This window comes from Eschrichtius robustus, chromosome 17 (assembly GCF_028021215.1).
Source record: "Eschrichtius robustus isolate mEscRob2 chromosome 17, mEscRob2.pri, whole genome shotgun sequence".
In the NCBI taxonomy this organism is placed as follows: domain Eukaryota; kingdom Metazoa; phylum Chordata; class Mammalia; order Artiodactyla; family Eschrichtiidae; genus Eschrichtius; species Eschrichtius robustus.
This window is the reverse complement of record NC_090840.1, coordinates 46,893,604-46,915,898: the sequence shown is the minus strand read 5'-3', so window position 1 is coordinate 46,915,898 and position 22,295 is coordinate 46,893,604. Positions and strand designations below refer to the sequence as shown.

The 22,295-nt window shown below is 42.6% G+C and overlaps 1 protein-coding gene across 1 annotated transcript in view; it reads right to left on the bottom strand.

Moving 5' to 3' along the window:
- SDC2 (syndecan 2) overlaps positions 1-14,252 on the bottom strand; it is a 109,345-nt gene extending 95,093 nt beyond the window's left edge. Inside the window, exon 1 of the mRNA XM_068525466.1 lies at positions 13,714-14,252. Within this exon, the coding sequence (XP_068381567.1) occupies positions 13,714-13,773 (60 nt within the window). The 5' untranslated portion in view covers positions 13,774-14,252. The remainder of the gene's footprint in view (positions 1-13,713) is intronic.
- Between the last annotated feature and the right edge of the window lie 8,043 nt (positions 14,253-22,295).

Genomic DNA, 22,295 nt, shown 5'->3' with positions numbered 1-22,295 from the left:
GTTTTGATTCTTATCTCCATGAAGTTTTTATCTCCTTTTTCTGCCTGCAAGTCTCCACAATCTTCCCAAGATTTACAAGTCAACTTGACTTCAGTCTCTCTCTCTCTGGGTCTTCCAGACCCTAGTGCTCTCAGCCCTCCTCCCCTAATCAGCCAAAAGGTTCACAGACAATAAAGAAGTTAGCAGGAGCACATTTTTTGCTGGAAATTCTGAAATTATCTCAACATCACTTTAAATACTCATTTTGCACAAAACACACTGATGCAGAGTATATAACACATAATGTATGTTCCACTTGGAATTTCATGTATTTATCAAACATGTGGCAGAAGTAAGTGTATTAGGTGCTAATCATTAGTGTAGGGAATAAGGGAGAGGAAGGAGCCAAAAAGGGAATGTGTTATGGTAAGAAGAAAACAGCAACAAATCAGATAGCCTGGGCCCAACTTATAACTCTACCACTAACTAACTATGTGATCTTGGACAAGTCAATTCTAGCTCCAAAACCCACTGTTACATACTGAAAAGGCAGAATCCAAAAGAACACAGTGAAAATCATCCCAACACTTGTATACCTCTTTCATTCATCAGCTAAGACTATTTGAGCAACTGAACACATAGTATAAGGTCTAGCTCTCCCCTTTAAGAGTCCAAAGCTTATAAAGTATGGAGAATTAAACTGGATGAAATGTTAAGATTTCTTTCTCCCCTGATATAAATATCAATAGCCTATTCAGGTTCTAAACAATTTCTTGCTCTTTGTATCTTTTGTACATTTTAATATTCGGAAGTCTTTGCTTGCAGAGCAGATGGGGGAAAACTAAAAAGTATGAAAATCCAGTGTCTAATTCTGGTTTCTCTCTAACACACTGTGCCACTTCAGGGAAGGCTTTTTTCTAGGAAAGCAGTAACTTCTCTTCTACAAGGGGTTCTTCTTATCCTTCTCAACTGTAGTTCTTACGCAGTTTTGATTGCTAGATACGTCTAACTAGATTCAGACAAAAACAAACTGATCCATAGTTTACAAAGAATGCATATGTTAAATATGGGCTCAACCCAGGTGCAATTACCCTAAACAATCAAAAGGTAGATAATAATTGCTTGAAGGTAGGTAACATGTCATTTCTTTTTAACCTGCAAGACAAGCAAGAGCTTTGCCCTTGGTTGATGTGCAGTAACACGAGTTAACTATTAACTGACTTACCAAATATAAAACTTCATCCAATAACTAATCAGGACAATTACAAAATCTAATCAACTCAAAAATAAACAAAATACTCAAACCAAAATACTCTGCACTCTTATCTAAATGAGTTCAGAGGTGAGACATAAATGAAGTTAAGATTTTAATTCATTAGTAAACCTAACAGATAAATCAGTGTTTATAAGACCTCCTTTGAGCATTTTACAATTATAATCCCAAGTACTATGTTAGATTTTTCAAATCTCAACTAAATTTCCAACCCGTATGCAAGTCTATTTTGAGCTTCACTTGAATGTAATCCAGGAAACGGATGATGCAGGAAAGAAAAAATATAATTCAGCATCACACCCTGCTTGGTGAAAAATAAACTGGTCATAAATGTGTGAAAATATATGTCCCTTGGTGCCAAGGGTCAGAATGCAAGCAAGAAACAAGAAACATGCATACGTATTTGTGCGTATATAATACACTCCGGAATCACGAAACTTAAAGCTGAAAGGAAAGAGGATCAAATGAGTTTATAACACCTACTTTGGGTCAGGTTTTTTGTTAGAAGTTTTCAGTCATTATTGAGGCTAATCTTCAAAATTAACCCAAAAGCAAAATATTATAATTCCCAATTTTACACTGAGAAAAACGAGCTCAGAGATGATAAGAAACTTCCCCAAGGTCATGTGGCTTTTAGGTGGTAATACCAGAAACTGAACTACAGCATACCTGACTCATCATCATACCCTTCAATATCATCTCCTGTGTTATCTTAACTTGGGAGGGCACACAAGTGAAACCTGACAACGCTAGAACTACGACTTCATGTGAATTAGGATCTATATATGTTATGACCCATAATTTACTGCACTGTCACACACCTGTCATCCATGCAGAGACTGTTGCCTAACAACTCAGTACACAGTGGCTTTTTGGTTCCTAAACATGTCAAATGTATTGAGTCTTCAGCACAGATGTACTAACCCTAATACAGTAAGCCTTCAGTTAACCAGATATTAGACCTTTATATTAACATTTTTGTAAATTTTTATCAGATGCTTTTCTGAATCTGTTGAGATAACCATACTGTTATCTCCCTTAAACTGTTAATAACTGCATTGCTTTCTGAGGCTGAAGCACTCCTTGGATAAACCCTACTTGAACTCATCATTATTCTTTTAATAAGCTGCTGTACTCGGTTTGATAACATTCTATTTAAAATTGTGGGATAGGGAGGGTGGGAGGGAGATGCAAGGGGGAGGAGATATGGGGATATATGTATATGTATAGCTGATTCACTTTGTTATAAAGCAGAAACTAACACATCATTGTAAAGCAATTATACTCCAATAAAGATGTTTAAAAAATAAATGAATACAATAAAATTTTGGCATCTATGATCACAAGTGAAACTGGTCTAAAGATTTGTTTTCTTGTGCTTTCCTTGTCTGGTTTTGACACAGAATAATGCCAACCTCCTGAAATCTTCTGTCGTTCTCTAAGCTTTGGAACAAGTATCTGTTCCTTGAAGGATCAGCAAAACTTATTTGTAAAACCATCTGGGTCTGGTGCCATTATTTTAAGGTGTTTTTTGTTTTTTTTTTTTTTGATGTGGACCATTTTTTTAAAAGCCTTTATTGAATTTTTGTTACAATATTGTTTCTGTTTTATGTTTTGGCTTTTTTAGCCCTGAGGCATGTGGGATCTTAGCTCCCTGACCAGGGATCGAACCCGCACCCCTCCGCATTGGAAAGCGAAGTCTCAACCACTGGACTGCTAGGGAAGTCCCCTGGTGCCATTTTTTTAAATGGAATTTTTTGTTGAGATAATTGTAGATTCACATGCAGTTGTAAGAAATAACACAGAGACTTCTCTCGTACCCTTTACCCAGTTTACCCCAATGGTAACATTTTATAAATATCAAAACAAGGATACTGACATTGATACAATTGACCAGTCTTATTCAGATTTCCCCAGTTTTACCTGTACTCATTTGTGTTTGCATCTGTGTGTATTTAGTTCTATGCAATTTCATCAATGCACAGGTTTGTGGACACATAAATACATAGTATATACATATATGTGTAGATATATTTAAATTTATTCAATATAACCAGGGTTTTACTATAGTTTTTTTATTAAGGTACAGTTGATTTACAATGTTGTCTATACATAGTTTTATATCTGACTTTTTTTCTATTATAAAAACAGTTTCCAAGTTATAAACATTCTTCCAATACATTTTTAATGGTTGTATGATATTTAATGTATAATTTAGAATCTTTTATTTAACCATTCCTCTAGTATTATACACGTAGGTTGTTGCCATTTTTTTAACTATTATAAGTAAGGCTTCAATAAATACATTTACCCAGCTACGATTATTTCCTTTGGAGAGATTTGTAGAGATAAAATTACTGGAGAAACTTTTCATGGGCCAGAAATAATCGATGACATATTCTCTCACATCACCCACATTTAGAGAAAAGGGTGAGTACAGGCATACTTTGTTTTATTGTGCTTCAAAGATATAGCATTTTTTAAAAATTAAAAGGTTTGCAGCAACCCTGTGTCTCGCAAGTCTGTCGGCGCCAGTTTTCCACCAGCTTTTGCTCACTTCGTGTCTCTGTGTCACATTTTGGTAATTCTCACAATATTCAGACTTTTTCATTATTATTATATTTGTTATGGTGATCTGTGATCAGTGATCTTTGATGTTACTGTTGTAATTGTTTTGGGGACGAACCTCGGCCATATAAAACAACAAACTTCATAACTGTTGGATGTATTCTGACTGCTCCACGGAGCAGTTCCCCATCTCTCTCCCTCTCCTCGGGCCCCCCTATTCCCTGAGACATAACAATATAGAAATTAGGCCAATTAATAACCCTACAGTGGCCTCTACACGTTCAAGTGAAAGAAAGAGTCTCTCACTTTAAATCAAAGGCTAGACGTGATTAAGCTTAGTGAGGAAGGCATCTCAAAAGCCGAGAGAGGCCGAAAGCTAGGCCTCTTGTGCCAAACAGTTAGCCAAGTTGTGAAAGCAAAGGAAAAGTTCTTAAAGGAAATGAAAGTGCTACTCAGGTGAACACACAAATGATAACAAAGCAAAACAGCCTTATTGCTGATACGGAGAAAGTTTAATGGTCTGGTTAGAAGATCAAACCAGACACAACATTCCCTTAAGCCAAAGCGTAATCCAGAGCAAGGTCTTGACTCTCTTCAAGTCTATGAAGGCTGAAAAAGGTGAGGAAGCCGCAGAAGAAAAGTTTGAAGCTAGCAGAGGTTGGTTCGTGAGGTTTAAGAAAAGAAGCCATCTCCGTAACGTAAAAGTACAAGGTGAAGCAGCAAGTGCTGATGTAGAAGCTGCAGCAAGTTATCCAGAAGATCTAACTAAGATAATTCATGAAGATGGCTACACTAAACAACAGATTTTCCATGTAAATGAAACAGCCTTCTATTGGAAGAAGATGCCATCTGGGACTCTCATAGCTACAGAGGAGAAGTCAATGCCTGGTTTCAAAGCTTCAAAGGATAGGCTGACTCCCTTGTTAGGGGTTAATGCAGCTGGTGACTTAAAGCTGAAGCCAATGCTCATCTACCATTCAGAAAATCCTACAGCCCTTAAGAATTATGTTAAATCTACTCTGCCTGTGCTCTGTAAGTGGAATAACAAAGCCTGGATGACAGCACATCGGTTTACAATATGGTTTACTTAATCTTAAGCCCACTGTTGAGACCTACTGCTCAGAAAAAAAAGATTCCTTTCAAAATATTACTGTTCATTGACAATGCACCTGGTCACCCAAGAACTCTGATGAAGATGTACAAAGAGAGTAATGTTGTTTTCATGCCTACAAGCACAACATCCATTTTGCAGCCCATGGATCATTTCAACTTTCACGTCTTACTATTTAAAAAACACATTTTGTAGGGCCATAGACAGTGATTCCTCTGACGTATCTGGACAAAGCAAATTGAAAACCTTCTGGAATGGATTCACCATTCTAGATGCCATTAAGAACATTTGTTAAAATATCAACATTCACAGGAGTTTGAAGAAGTTGATTCCAACCCTTTGAGGGGATGACTTTGAGGGGTTCAAGACTTCAGTGGAGGAAGTAATTGCAGATGTGGTGAAAATAGCAAGGGAACTAGAATTAGAAGTGGAACCTGACGATATGAATGGATTGCTGCACTTTCATGATAAAACGTGAATGGATGAGGAGTTGCTTCTTATGGACGAGCAAAGAAAGTGGTTTCTTGAGATAGAATCTACTCCTGGTGAAGATCGTTGAAATGACAACAAAGGATTTAGAATATGACATAAACCAAGCTGATACAGCAGCACCAGGGTATGACAGGATCGACTCCAGTTTTGACAGAAGTTCTACTGTGGGTAAAATTATCATACAGCACCAAATACTACAGAGAAATCGTGAAAGGAAGAGTCAACCTATGCGGCAAACTTCACTGTTGTCTTATTTTAAGAAATTCCCACAGCCACCCCAGCCTTCAGTAACCACCACCCTGATCAGTCAGCAGCCATCAACATCCAGACAAGACCCTCTGCCTGCAAAACGATTACAATTCGCTGAAGGCTCAGATGACGGTTAGCATTTTTAGCAATAAAATATTTCTTAATTATGATAATGTCCATTGATTTTTTTAGACACAACACACTACACTTAACAGAATACAGTATAGTATAAACATACTTTTATATGCACTGGGAAACCAAAAAACTCATGTGCCTCGCTTTATTGTGATATTCGCTTTATTGCAATCTTTGCTTTTTTTGTGGTGGTCTGGAACCAAGCCCACAGTATCTCCCAGTATACCTATACAAAAATGTCCCCAATATCTCAAAGTAGAGCTAGGCCTCCCCAAGTCAGGGAAAGAACCCCAGCTATGAAAACGCAGGCTCAATCATGTAGTTTCCGGGCCACCCTCTGGGCTGGAGCTTATCAGATGAGCCCATAGAGTGTCAAGCCGCCACTCTTTAGGGAAGCAGAAAACAGAATATCAGTAACTAACATGTGACACAGAGTGTGATGCTGTCACTGTGTTAAAAGCTCCAGTGTGTTCTGTCCCACGTAATCCTAAGAATCTATTTGACGATATTCCATTTTACAGATGAGAAAACTGAGCACAGAGAGGTTTAGAAACTTGCCCAAGTTTACACAGTAAGTGGATTCTAACCCAGGCAAGTCTTAACTCCAGTGCCCAGGCTCTGAGCCACTGTACCATACTGCCTGCTCATTTAGACTCTTGCTATGGTCTCTACAGCACTGACGCTGGGCTCCGGTGCCCAAAGGAAAAAAAGAAAGGAACCAAAAGGAAAGGAACCAAAGGGAAGGCAGTTAAAGGCCCCTCTCTGGAAATGAAGGTCAAGGCCAGAAACCAAATGAGAAGCCTGAGACCCTCAGTGGCTTATGCTTCAAAAGTCCTCCAGATTACATCAACAAGGCATGTTGTCTTCTTTCTAGAATGAAAGTGAGTTCCATCACATCAACTGCTCTTGCTGCTACATTGGCTTATATCAGAAAATATATGGGAAAACACTAGATATTAGATCATGAGTATTCAGAGCAATGTATATAATCCCAGTACATGATGAATAGTTAGCTCAAGTTAACTGATTACCACCAGCATTTTACCAGCAGCATTACATTTCTGTAATGTGAATAAATTCCTTGCTCCAGTAATAAAATAGTAAGTATTTGGCAGGAACTTAATAATTACTTATTGATTAGGTTAATCTTAACATTGCTCCAATCATACCCTGAAGCATATAGAAAAAAATAAATATTAAAGACAGAAAGTTCTTCTAGTTCATTTTATCATTTTATAGATGGGAAAAGCTGAGGTCCCACAGGGATTAAGATTGTTAATTACATGTGTGCAAAGCCTCTCTTTTGCCTTCAATACTGTACATTTATTTTCACTGTCTTTATATTTAACAATACATTGTACAAAAATACATATTTAACTCTTACTCTTTTTTTGATAAGAACTTTAAAAAAATAATTTTCCTTTAATATTTGGATATCTTACTCCATGTGTCATTCTTACCGTGAGACTAAACTCTATTAATTGTACATATTCCTTAAACATCTGTACTATTTGTATTTAATATACCTGTATAAAGATAAGAAAACATCAAAATGCTTTGTAAAGGACACATTTTACTTCATCTTTGTGACATTTTTCACAGAACAGATTCAACAACAGAGGAGACAAATGTGAAAACATATCTTGTCTTTAATAATATTTTTCTATAGCGTGGAGTCCAACACCATGACCTGACTGTCACATCACCGACTGGGGTACCAGTTGGCCTCACTGCTGATTCAAATGGGAAATCTCCAATGACTTTCTCCTAGTCCCACCAATTCTTTGAGGCTTCTCCCCTTCTCCTAGTCCCACCAATTCTTTGAGATACCCAAGAAAAACAGATGTACACAGTCTATTTCAACAGTGTCCTTTCCTACTCAGAGGCAATCACCCCTCTAGCCTTATTGCTAAAACTAATGTTGCCCTAGACACAGACTCATCAAAATGCAATGGAGATTTTTAATAGTAGGACCCACATCTCAAATTGCTAAGAGAAGAAATTCTTCCATGCATTTCTACTCTTAAAAAATAAAAATCCTCCCTATTGCTACTCAAAGCTCCCCAACATTCCCTGACCTCCCGTGCCACCTCATTCTAGACACCCAGTGGCACTTAAGCATGCGATGCCGCTGTAACTCTCTCCTTCCGACCTGCTAGAATCTCAACTCAGCCAAAGGACATGGACACGGGAGGGAGCAGGAATGTACACTGATGGGAGGCACTGGATTTGCCTTTTTATTCTTCAACACCACAATGTTGATGAAACTGAGGTCGAGAGTCAAAACTTGCAAACTAACCCAGGTCCACCCCCAGGCTGGTAGATTCAGCTGACCCCAGACCACACTGTCTTCAGTGGCCAGAGCGAAGGGGAACTTCAGCAGGACCAACTGACCCTGACTGCCCCAGCCGTGGGCACCTGCCCTTAAGTACGGAGCACCAACAGGTGTTTACCGCAGGGGTCAAAGGTATGGAAACAAGGACCTTCCCCTCAGATAGTGCCAATCTCCAAAACATCAGAGGGCTAAGGGGCCTCAAGAATATCATACATGGCTTTCTCATTTCATAGTCAAGAAAACAGCCCAAGAAAGAAGAAGGAAAAAAAACACACACTTATTTTCTGTGCCTCAGGTACCACTCCCATGCTCCCTCATTTTATCCTCACAACAATCCTGTTATAAAGGCATTCTCAGGTGCAATTTATATGCACACACACATATGTATTTTTTTAAGTGACTCAAAGTGTCAGTATCTTGTCCAAGTCCTAACACGGAGTAAGCGGCAAAGTACCAACATCTCCCCCACCCAAACCCTTTATCTCTGCGCTGGTCCCTCAGGGTCACAAAGCTTCTTACCCCTGGGAGCCCCAGGACTAACACAAAATAGCACGTAGAAGAGGTAAAGTGTGTGACTAGACCAGTGGTTCCCAAATGTGGCTAATTCATTAGCATCAATCTGAGATGCTTTATAAAAAATACAGATCGCCCCACCCCCTTTAGGCTTCTGATTGTTAGAAGGCCCTGAAATCTCTAGTTTTACATACTTACAGTGATTCTGATTGTCAGTCTGCCTTACTATTTACAGAAAGAGAAAAACAATGGCTAGATCAGTCATGAAAGGCTGTCTGGAGCTTGGATTTGAATCAACAGAATTTAAAAGGAGAAACACTGAAGAGGTGGCTATGTCCAGGGAGAAGTGAGATGAGTGGGCGAGGGCGGGGAGATGTGATGGAGAGGGATGGGGGCAGGGGGGTGGGACTAACTAGGAAGGAGCAATATTCTGGACAATCATATAAATCTGGCAGAGGTATTTAGACTCCACACCATGATAACAAGGAAACACAATCCAAGTGGTACAGGGTAAATCAAACAGCAGGTGAGCATCTGGGCCAGGAAGGGCAATGGCAAGGCTGTTGACATGGGGCACATGCTGGCAAGGTGCCAACAAAGAGAAACCTGAAGGGGAACACTTCCTGGCTGCCTGGTTTGATTACACCTTTATCCTGAGCACTTAGTACAATAGATGCTGAAGAAATATCATGGAATGAACAACATGTAGGTGCATATAGTGGCCAACTGGTCACGAAAGTCAACAAAGATGAACGGGTCAAGGACCTGACTTCAAGATTCAAATCCGATTCAAATCTAGAATTAAGATGATGGTACTGGCAGAGGTGACTAAAAAAGAGTAGCTTGTTTTCAGCGAAAGCTCTTCTTCGTTACTTCTTGCTTTTCTCTAAAACTTTATTTTGGCTTCTGGTACATGAAAGAATTAGGTGGTTTTGAAATACTGGAATGTACCTTCGACAGTGGCACGAACAGCAGGTCTTCTGTCTTGGGAAGAAGAAAACGATGGGCAAGATCTTTTGGTTTGATTTTTGGCAAACGAGGAGAGACAATCTCGTGAGAATCTAAACTCAGATGACATTCCTCACATGACCTAAGATCACTGCCAGCTGACATGCCGATAGCACTGTGGCGTTAAGCCACCGGACTCCCCGTACACCTGAATGACAGAGCTGGCCGGGCTCCGTGTGGCTTGGTCAGCCTCAGGCTTTGCCAACCTGAGGAGACTCCGGGCCCCCTGAAGCTGGCCAGTCAGGTCTCTGGCGGCTTCTAGGAGACTTGAGAACTAGTTCTACCCAGGAAAAAAAACTAGATGATCTTTTGAAATCCTTTCCAAACTAATGATTATTCAAGGTGCCTTGTGTGTAATCATATTCCACAGTTCCTCAAATGGCAAGCACCATCAAAATTATACGTTCCAGGTCCCAGAAGCAGGAGTTGGAGGGTGTACTCAAATTCCTCTGGATGCCCACCTTCCACAAGCCTGATCTTAATAAGATCTTTCCTTCTCAAGTGACATCTACCTACTGCTAATATCCAACTAACAGAGAAAGAGCCCTTATTTCTCTAAGATTCCCTAGCAAGTATGATTTGCTACATTACTAGAGCAGCCAAAATGTATTTTTTTAAAGAACTGCAAAAGGTTATATGGTTCCAATTTAATTTTTCCTTGAAATGCAAGCTTTCCAATGCCTGCCTTTCCTAATACACTGAGACGTAATGCATGGGTCCAAATGACTTGACAGTTTCTTTTAATTTACACACATCTAAGCATGTGCAAAAAATTCCACTAGTTCAAAACGCTTCCTTTTCTTAAACATACTTCCAGTTCAAATTATGTGTTTATGGCAGTCTGCAATGTATTATTTCTGAAGATAAACAGTCATGTAAAAAATTGATAGAAAAGCAGCAGCATATCACTACTGCCACACTCTGTCAGCCTTTCCTCTCGCATGCCGGTGGGAGGTACAAATGCATCGCCATAACCAGGCTCGCCCTGCTGCCTCCAGCGTCCAGAAAGGCAGGGCCACCAGTTCCTTTCCACAGACAGCTTTGAGCCTTGGTTGCTGAGAACCTCTTTCCACCCCCACCCTTGAACTTAGTATAAAACTCAAGAATGCACTAACTGCGGATGTTTTTCCTTTTAAAAATGAGAGGCTTTAAGCTCAGATGATCACTACTTCTAACTCCCAGAAAACAGTTGCAGTTTTCCAATTAAAATTCGAAGTACTGGAAATAATGTACTCTGATGACTAAATGTTGAAAAGTGAAGTCTTTCAACTTCGCATACATTTATGCTGCTACATGTGAAACAGAGGCTGAAAAGTAATTGAAATGGACTATTGGCTGTCCTGCGCCTTGAAAAAGCTTCTATTGAGAAAAATTGACTCACTGCCTAACAAAGACTCTCTGCTACAGTCTTCAAGTTGACATTTTAAAAATATCTAATCACCCTTTTGAATGATATTCCAATTACTGAAAACAGTATCTACCACAGTGAAACGGCTCACTTGGAAAGCATCCAATTCTGGTTGGAAATGAGAAATACTAGAACCCCAAAGGCACAGAGCTGGGGGTAGAGGTGTCACCAGAGAAGACAGGCATAGTTCAGCCAAAAAGCTTCCTTAAGAAGCACTGTCAGGGCTTCCCTGGTGGCGCAGTGGTTGAGAGTCTGCTTGCCAATGCAGGGGACACGGGTTCGAGCCCTGGTCTGGGAAGATCCCACATACCGCAGAGCAACTGGGCCCGTGAGCCATAATTACTGAGCCTGCGCGTCTGGAGCCTGTGCTCCGCAACGGGAGAGGCCGCGATAGTGAGAGGCCCGCGCACCGCGATGAAGAGGGGCCCCCGCTTGCCGCAACTAGAGAAAAGCCCTCGCACAGAAACGAAGACCCAACACAACCATAAATTAAAAAAAAAAAAAAAAAAAAGCACTGTCAGAGGGAGATCAGCTCGGTGCTTTTTGACCACCTAGAGGGGTGGGATAGGGAGGGTGGCAGAGAGGCGCAGGAGAGAGGGGATAATGGGGATATATGTATACATATAGCTGATTCACTTTGTTATACAGCAGAAACTAACACAACATTGTAAAGCAATTATACTCCAATAAAGATGTTAAAAAAAAGCACTGCCAGATTTATGCAAAACTCCAAGGAGACATTATTCCTCTAGAATCCCCAAACATCAACACTTTCTAGCAAATTTATGAACAGGACTCAGCAAAAAAGGGACCTCCTTAACCCTATACAGTTTTTTAGGCAGGCAGGCTTCTCCTGAAAATCTTTAGATGGAGTTCTCCCTTTGCCCTGTTTTGCAACAAGATGAGCAATAATGTTTTTCTGAAATAAACAGAGAATCTCTCCCTTTCGGTGTGCAAAGAGCCGAAATTCATAACTGGCTGGGAGATTACCAATCCAAAGGGATAAAACGATCATTTGCCAAAGAGAAATGCTGGTAAGTTTCGGAGTTCTATTCAACAGCCGGAGCACCCAAATTCTCATCTACTGTGTTCAGTTTACAATCCTACTTGCTCTCCAATCTCGCCTAACGTTTGGGCACCTGCTAGCACACACAGAGGCTCCCACACCGATGAAAAATGCCCATCTGCTGCTCAGTGCCAAAGAGGTTTCCCAATCCTAAATCGCATCAACTCAAAAAAGGGGGCTGGGGTGGGGGGAGAAGGGAGAAATAACACGCCAAAGGCAAGGGGGAAAAACTCACAAAACCACCTCTAAAGATGACATTATTTGTCTTCGAAGAGGCGGTTCAGTTTATTAGAAATGGACAAGTTATTCGGTGGCAAAGGGAGGAGATACGGGGAACTGGAAGGGACAGAAACAGCCGCACTCCCTAACCGAGGCCCCGGACCGCACTGAGGCTGCAGACGGGATCGCGGACAAAGCTCAGGGCGCCCAGGTAGGGGCCACCAAGCACAAGTGAAAGCCCAGGAGGCAGTTCTCTTTAGAGGGCGCTCATTGGGCGTCTTAAGGAAACAAGCTCCAACCCCCCGAAACGCGACCCAGAGGAGGAGAAACCAAGTTCCCACGGCCGAGGCCGGGGAGGGAGGCTGGGTGCCCGCAGCCGGCCCCGCCGGAGAAGAGACTCCTCCGGGCCTCGGGGTACTCCCGCCGGGTCCCACGAGGGCAAGCATGGCGGGATGGAAGCCTCGGTCTCCGAGCGGCCGGGCGACCCGAGGCCGATCGACCCGAGGCCGATCGCAGTGGCACAGTACCCCGCCTCGCCCGCTGCTGCACTCGAGTGCAATCCATACTGAAATGCCCTCCTGTCCCTAAGGGCCCGCGAGCTGCCCCCCGCCCCGCAGGAAGCACGGGTCGCCGCACCACCGGGGAGTCCAGCGGCCCGCACCCCGGCATTTTCGGGCGCGTTCCGCTCACCCACCGCGGGACCGAGGACTGCGCCTCCGCCGGTAGCGTTTCCACGTAGTGTCTGCTCCCTCGCCCCAGCCAGAGGAACATCAAACAAAAGAACTTTCTGCAAACTTTCCTCTCCGGACACTCGCGGGTTTCTTAAAGCTGAGCCCCATCTCCCCAGAACCTGCATTCAATCGAGTAGAAAAGCTGGCGTGGGGGTTGGGGGGGTATGGTGTGCAGGAGAAGGGACCCCAAAGTTTCCAGGGCGTCTCCGGGTCTCGGGGAGCGCGCGGAGGGGACCAGTTCCCTCGCAGCCCTATCCGGGCTTCCTCTCTCCCGCCACCCTTCCCCATCGGTCCTTCCCGGCCACGCAGCAAGACCCTCCGACTGCGAAGAAGTTGGGAGTGACTTCAGGGGCCTCTGCGGTTCGACAAACCTGCAATACTCTTGCCCTCATCCCGGGGGACCTCGGGACAACTCCAGCGAGCGGCGCTTTTCTGCGGGAAGCGAAGGGGGAGAGGAGTGGAGGAGCGAGCTCATTTGTCCCAGCAGATCCCCGGGGGCCGAGGGGCACGTCTGGGAGTGGGGGGCCTCCCCCAGGTGGCGCTCCCCGATTCCCCGCGGGCTCTGCGGACTCTGCTCGGTCTCTGCACCCTAAACGGCGCGCGCGTCCCCCGCCTGGCCCACTCACCGACTCCGCCGACACGCAGGCCACCAAGCCCAAGGTGAGCAGGATCCAAGCGCGCCGCATATTCCCCGGGGACCGGCTGCTCCCAGCCGCCGCTTTGCAACGAGGGAAAAACGAAGTCTCTCGCCCAGCGCCCGGCGCAGCCTGCGCAGAAGGACCGGAGCAGAGCAGCCGCAGCGACTGCGGCTCGGGCTCGGGAGCTCGGGCTCCGGGCTCTCGCTTCCTCCTGCTGCGCCTGCTCCCGCCGCCCGCGGCTGCGCCCCGGGAACGCGGCGCCTTCTCACTTGTTGGTTCCTACACAACTGATGCCTAGCTGTTGCTCCGGTGAGGCAGCTCTCTGGAGCTCTTCTTGCCCTGCTGTTGTTTTACTCCTCCGCGGACTCCTTCCCCGTGTCGCGGCTCCGTTTCTGATTTTTGAGGAATAAATTAGGTGGCTTGGAATGTAGCTGCAGCTGAAGTTTGGGTACAGAGCGGTGGGAGCGCCTGATTCGCGCGGCTGGAGCTCCCGGAGTATCTGGAGAGAAGCGCGTCGGAGCGGAGCTAGTGGCTCGGCGGCTGCGCCCCTCCTCCTCCCGCGCCGCCCCCTCCCTCCCAGGGTCCTCCTCCTCCTCCTCCTCCTCCTCCTCCCTTCCTCCTCCTCCTCTTCTCCTCCCGCTCCCACCCTCCCTCCGAAGCCCGCTTCTCCGGGCTTCTCCGGGCGTCTCGAGGAGGGGAGGCGGCAGTGTGACTCCCAGCTAAACCCGGGAGAAATTCCTACAGGATTACGCCCGGATTGGCAGCTCCGGGGACCAGTGGCCACCAGCAGCTCCGCGCTGTGGCTGCTCTGGGTCTGCGCGTCCGCAGTCTGTGCTCCAGGGCTCTAGTATTCCTTCATTTTCTGACTCCCTTTCCCCCCCACTCTCTCCCCCCTTTTTCTCTCTCCTCCTCCGTGCTCCTTTTTTATCTATTTTCTTTTCTCTTCACTTTCACTTTTCTGGAGAAAGATCGGTGAAGCGACGAGAGACATATTTAGCTTTTCTGCCTGTGAGAATTAGACCAGTACGAAGAAACTGCTTTGAGAGTTGGAAAAACACACACACGAAGTTTACAGATGCCTTCAAGCAATGTGAAGTGTTCATAAAATGGCTAGTTCATGAAAATTGTATTTTAAAAGAGAAGACAATAAACATAGTATACGTGTATTGAGTATTTCCCACCCTCCCTAACCCCCCCCCCCAAAAAAGGAAGTGAAAGAAGACTCCCATAAACCCAAAATGCAACACTTTCCATAGCTCATAATTTCATTAAGGGCTTAAATACCATTTTTGCCTCACACACAGTTTAAGCCCCTAACGCATTTTATAGGCTCCATTTCAGCATAGAGGTGTTAACGTTTGGAAGCTACGAATAGGGCATTTTGATGAGAAATTGGATAGATATCCTGAATAATAACAGATTTAAGAGAACTTCAAAGGAAAAAGGAATAAAGTAATTTCTAGTTTGAAGAAAATAATGAGCATGTATTTCCTGAATGGAAGTAATCGACCTGAAATATTTTGCTGTGAAATCTTTTTTTTTCAATTCTGTGTCTATAGTACACTACAGAACATGGCAAATGCATACTCCCTTTCAGTTTCTAGCACGATTTTTCCCTCTGACTTTGAAGTAGATAATTCTGTGGAGCCATTCTGCTCCTAGAATGCCTGCTCTAGGAAACCAGGGATCTTTCTGTCTTGTTCACCACTGTATTCTCATTCCGACTGTATAAAGATACACAATAAATATTTCTTGGATAAACTTTCATCTAAAACTCAATCTATACTGCATAAGAGTTGTGAGTTTTTAAGAAACATAGATATAGATATATAGATACTAGACCTTGAGATTTTTTGAACTTAGAATAAAATACAGTCATATTCTAAGTGAGAATTACAATGTCTTAGTAACCTTTCATGTAAGAAATACCAGAGAAAGAAATTTAGAGAACTGGAGAGAACTTTAGAGAACACAACCTCTGAGACGTCTGCCTCTTTGGTTTTAAGTCCCAACTACCAGGCTCCCAAAGGGCAAATCTAAGTCATTGGCAGCCAAGAGGTAATTTGGAAAAATGGAAGAGTAGGCAAAAAAGATAGAAAAGAAGAAAAAGATCAGGAGACTGGGCGTTGTAACATCAGGATGTTTCTGATTCCACAGAAACTGAGCTGGCACCTGGGTGGGTCAATGTGGGACTGGCTTGGTTTTTGGAAGAATGAACTACGACTATATTTTTAAGATAGATTCTTTGTGGGTTGAACACAGCTGAACGTGGCCGTCCCTACTTCTGCAGGGCTGCCAAACTAGGGGCCACTGTCATCCTGTAACTTGGATGAAAGAATCTTAGCCCCTGCTGCAGAAAAGGGTCCAGCTACACACGCTAAGTCAGCAGCTTCTAAGGAGGGAAACTGAGCCCGGGTCTATGGGTTTCGGATCCTGTGGGTTCGGTAGAATTTATTTGTGGGTTGAAGAATGTCTTGAGATGGGGAGACTTCTGAAAGGAGTTTTCCAAAGGACAATGAACAATGAGAGAGAAATGCACAAAGCCATAAAATGTCACATCTACTCCCAAAAGAGACCTAGTCCGCTCTCCAGGCTTTGGGCAAGGTCATACCCCTTTTCTCCCCAGCAGTTAAGAACCCATCAAATAAATTAGAATTCCAGTGAAAGGGGAAAATGCACTTCTCCACTGGCTTTCACAGCTATTGCTGTTTATTGGGGCATCCACCTGACAAGAAACACGGTGGCTGCTCTCTGATTCAGCTTGGGCAGGCAGTGATAAAAATGAATTAGCAGATGCATCTGTTGAAGGAATGTAGCTGTGCACCTAAAGACATACCCCAAGGCTCTTGGTGTTTATGAGACTCTCAGTGACTGGGTATTTTTTATCAATGGTCATGTAGCATTGAGAGTTTATGTAATAAGGCGATGGTACTAGTTTGAGAGTCACAGAATATCAGATATATGATAACAAATAAATATTCAAGATCTTGTGCTCAAATGCATGAACAGTTGTGGCCAAAGGATAATCTGACTGTGTAAAAATCACGAACAGTGAAAGCACTTACGCAAGAGCTGGCTACAAAAAAGTTACCCATGCTGAGTGGGAGTGGGCCTTGTCCCCCGGTGTTAGAAGCATGCTAAACTTGGAAATGATGAAGTTAATACATTTTACACTAAGAGTTTTCCTCAAGTCACAAGTCTGTGTCTTAGTCTGTTTGGGCTGCTATAAGAAAAATATCATAGACTGGGTGACTTATAAACAACAAAAATTTATTTCTCACAGTTCTGGAGGCTGGGAAGTCTAAGACCAAGGCACTGGCAGATTCAGTGTCTGGTGAGAGCAGGCTTCTTGGTTCATCATAGACAGCTGTCTTTTCATTGTGTCCTCATGCGGTAAAAGAGGTGAGAGAGTTCTCTGGAGCCTCTTGTAAGGGTGCAAGTCCTATCCATGACGGCTATGCGCTCATGACCTAAACACCTCCCAAAAGGCCCCACCACCAAATACCATCACCGGAGATTAGGGTTTCAACATATGTACTTTGGGGGGGACACAGACATTCGGTCTATAGTTACCTATTTGTGTGTTTTGCTAACTGGAATTTTTTTTAAACTGATGAGGACTAAAATTCAGTAGAATTTTGCGGAGTGTATCTAATACACTAAGTGTAGCTTGTGACTAGAGCCAGAGGCTCCTCTCTAATATATGTTTTCAAGTCCTTCACTTGAGGACTGTGCTTTGAGGGGCACAGCAAATACAACAGCAAAACTCATCACTTCCCAAATAGTGTCACTGATTGCTAAAAAATAAACACCCTTCCTCAAGAATCTTAGAAGAAAATATAACAAATGGACAGAATATAGAGACTAAGATGCAGAAATGTAAAAAATAAGAAATAATGACAACCAGACAACATGAAATAATAAAAAGGAAAGCTACTAGAGACATATTTTTAAACCCAACCTGACACATTAGATTCTATCATTATGGTATCTAAGGATAGCATATTATAACTGTGGACAAGCAGGTGTGTGTTCCAGGGTGATCTGTCACAGCAGGAAACTGCAGAGGGACAAAGATGCCACTTGGTTGTTCTCGGTTGTTCTTCCACTCACCATCCCCTGGAAAGTTCCCAGGGGTCCAGGCTAGAAATCCATTTATTAGCATCAGTCCTGATTAAATTCACTCGAATTATGATAGAACCTGAGACTAAGAGGAAATCCAGCTAGCCAGCTATTAATTACCCATGCTAATAATGGCAAGTGAGTGGAGACCATGATAAAAATCTACCAGCAATCCAAAAAATCTATTCTTAGCCTCAGTCTTTCCACTGTTCTCTCCATTCACCTCTGTCAACCCTTTGCCAAGGAAGTTGGCTGATTTGAGTCTTATAATTTGATTCGGTGCTAATGTTGAACAAAATTGTCACATTTTGGGCAACAGGACACAGGCAGGAAAGTCAAAATTGTATGATACATAAATTGTCCCCTTAATAAAACAGGAGGCAAAACACTCTTATCAGTTTCCCTAACAGAGTGGCATGGTTCTTGAAAGACTGGCAAAACTTGACATTCACTCATTTGATAAACATACATGGATCACCTGGCACATGCCAGGTACCCATGGGGTAGGAACATGAATTTTCTCGAAATGTATTAGAGTTAATACATTTTACACTAAGAGTTTTCCTCAAGTCACAGGTCTGTGACTAAGGTCCAAGTCAAACTTCATCCTATGAAAATTGAAAGAAAGCATTATTTATGGAATACATCGTTCTTGGGCATCAAACAACATATTCCTAAGAGCCATACTTGGATATGTGAATTTAGAAAGGTTCCATAAAGGCATCTTGAAATTATTTGCATTGCATTTGTATATGTCCAGCTGGACAGGAATATCTAATCTTGGCTGATTTTATGTAAAATGTTACTCCTCTTGTTACTACTGTCTGTAGACTATTACTTTAATGGCAGCAAGCCCTACCCCCTTTACTATTCTTAGAGATCCATCCTCTCCAAGGCCCTGGTGGGGAGCCCTACATACTATATACTAAATGGTCCCACACTTCCTTGCTCACGATTATTCAGATCAGGGCTGGATGTGGGGGGAAGCAATTTATTAGTGGGCCAGCGGACCTTCAGATCATTTAAACCAGGGAACTCAGAGTCTAACTCAATTGTACATTGACCTGGGAGTCATCCAAAACTGGTAGGGGGTCCTTGTGTGCTGAAATAGAAGTGGCTGATCTGCAGTAGAAAGAATAAAACAGGTGAACAGAGAGAATCAGAAATAGAGAACACTTGACTCCAGAATAATGTAGGTTCCTGGTTTTTTTTCCAGTTCCTTTCCTAGCATCTTTGGAGATCCAAATCAACTTGATTCCTTCAGGATCTATGAGATACTCTGGTATCTTAAGGTAAATTCCTCATTTTTTCTTTAGCTAGTTTAAGAGGATTTCTGTTCCTGGTAAACAAGCGATCCCAAAGACAGAGCTGAAAATGAAGCAGTTTTGACTACCTTACCTTCACTTGGAATAGAATAGAATCCTTCTCATTTAGTGCTTTATACACATATATGAGTAAAGAACAGTTAATGAAGACAACCTACTATAAAAACTATTTAGATTTTCAGAAAAAAATTAGGAAAAAATGTGTTTAAATTATTGAATTACCTTAGGGAAAATATTTTCCCCACTCAGTAGAGTTAGGTATCTTAAAATTTCTAGAAGCAGAATAGAATACATAGATACTTCTCTGAATAGAATAGTATTAATACTGGGACCACCTGCAGGTTAATGCTGGAAATTGCTTCACTGAACATTTTTCTAAAAGATCTAGAAGGCAAGGTGCACAAACATCCAGGTGTTAAATGTTACAAAATTCTTTCAGGTAGTGACATGTGAAGAAGGTAGTATGGTCATGCCTGGGTGAGTTGTTAAGTAACCCAATACATTCAGGAGACAGAATGCAGCCTATTACACCAGCAGTTAGGGGAGGCTGTACACTATAGTGGGTAATAGCTCAGGCTTTGGCGACAGACAGACTGGAGTTTGAATCCCAATTCCACCCCTTACTGTGTGTGTGTGTGTGTGTGTGTGTGTGTGTGTTTCGTATTATTTATCCATTTATTTATTTTTGGCTGCGTTGGGTCTTCGTTGCTGCACGCAGGCTTTCTCTAGTCACGGCGAGCGGGGGCTACTCTTCGTTGTTCTCATTGCGGTGGCTTCCCTTGTTGTGGAGCACGGGCTCTAGGCGCACAGGCTCAGTAGTTGTGGCACACGGGCTTAGTTGCTCTGCGGCATGTGGGATCTTCCTGGACCAGGGCTCGAAGCCGTGTCCCCTGCATTGGCAGGCAGATTCTTAACCACTGCGCCACCAGGGAAGTCCCCTTACTGTGTTTTAAGAGGCCTTGACACCCGAGCAGGCCACTGAACCTAAGCCTCAGTTTCCTCATCTGTAGATCGGAAATATAGGGTTAATGTGTAGCATCTGTGAGCTAATGCATCAAAGAGGTTATCGAGTTACTTTGTACATAGTGAATTTCCAATAAATGCGGGTTGTCTCAATAAATGCAGTTGTCATTGTTAGTATTTCCTCTGCCTGGAATAACCTATCTGTTCTCCCAATTTTCTGGCTAATTCCTACTTGCCCCTTCAGTGTCGGTTTAGAAGTGTCCTCACTGGCAAACATTTGAATGCCTATTATGTATCACACACCTCCTCCAGGTAACCTTTCCTGATCCACCTCAACTGAGTAAGAGACCTTTAAGACAATTAATTCTCGGGGCTTCCCTGGTGGCGCAGTGGTTAAGAATCCACCTGCCAATGCAGGGGACATGGGTTTGTTTCCTGGTCCGGAAAGATCCCATATGCCATGGAGCCACTAAGCCCGTGCACCACAACTGCTGAGCTTGCGCTCTAGAGCCCGCAAGCCACAACTACGGAGCCCGTGTGCAGCAACTACTGAAGCCCGTGCGCTTAGAGCCTGTGCTCCACAACAAGAGAGGCCACCGCAATGAGAAGCCTGCGCACCCAAACGAAGAGTAGCCCCCGCTCGCCGCAACTAGAGAAAGCCCATGTGCCGCAATGAAGAGCCAACGCAGCCAAAAATAAATAAAGAAAATAAAGAAAGAAATAGGAAAAAAGAAAATTTTTTAAAAGACAATTCTCACCTATTAATTATAACCTAGTATAGAATATTTGAGTATTAATAAAATTTGCTCATAGAAACATGTTCTGTTGTGGCTAAAAGTACAAACAAAAAACTGAATAGCATCAGTAAGGACATAGGAAACAAGAGTACCCATCAATCTACCTTTAAAAAAATGGGCACCATAACAAGTTTAAACCTGAATAAAAACCTAGGGAAAGAGTGTAAAAATCTAAAGTTGCAAATTCTGAAATAGAAGTAAAGAGAATTGAATTGTTAAAACAAACAAAACAATCTCACGCTTTTGAATTCAGATAGAAATAAGGAAAATGCTTCTGGGAAGGAAAAAAATACAATCTACCATAAAGTCAGAACTGAATATGTCTAATTTTTCCTCTTTTTTCTTGTAGCTGTTAGTGATTCATGCAGCAAAGGAAGGGAAGTTCTCTGCAGATTTCACTCCAGGGTTGCGTTGTAAAAGCAGCTCTTCATGCTTGCCAACTCACCACACGCCAACACCCCAAGATGACCTATGTGAACAGCCCAGTCTGAATGTCTCCCTTTCCCTCCCTTCTCATGTAACCCTGTATGGATACACACACACATACATGACACACACATGAGATTTTTATGTTTATTTTGTTCTTACTGTTTTACAAAATAGTATCCATTAAACACTTTTTCATCTTGTAGAAATTCCTTCAAGTCACTTGACAGAGCTTTCATGCATTTTTTTTTTAATGGTTGCATATTTCCCTTTGGTGTGGGTATTTCCTACTCGATTCAGCCATTTCCCTTATAATAGGCATTCATTCTGTTTCCAGTTGTTTCCTACAAACAATCTTACAGGAAATACCGTCTATATATTTCCTTAATTCATGGTGATTTTCTTTCTGAAGGCTAGATTCCCAAGAGTGGGATTGTTGGGTTGGAAAGTGTAAATACTTTTAATTTTATGAGATGTTGTTTGACAGTTTCACAACAACAAAAAGTTTTCACACTTCCACCAGTGATGCTTGAGATCATCCTTTTCCTTTCTCTGTGTCACAGCCCGCAATAGATGTTAGCTTTCTTTTTAGCCGTTTGATGAGTATGAAGTGACAGCTCATTGCTAGTGTTACGTGCATTTTCCTGAGTACTAGTGCATTAGAGCATCTTTTTATGTATTTGTTATATTTGGAATTGGTCTTTTGTGAATTATCTGTTCATATCCTTTTCCCATTTTCTACATGGTAACATGCCTTTTTCTTATAAGAGCTCTTGCATGATTGCTATAAATATATCCATCTACAACTATGGTATTCATCCATCTTACATATATTTTTATATATACTACAATCTATTTCCAATTCTCTATTCTATCCACTGATCTGTTTGTCTGTTTCTATGTCATACCATACTCATTTAATTACCTTGAAGATATA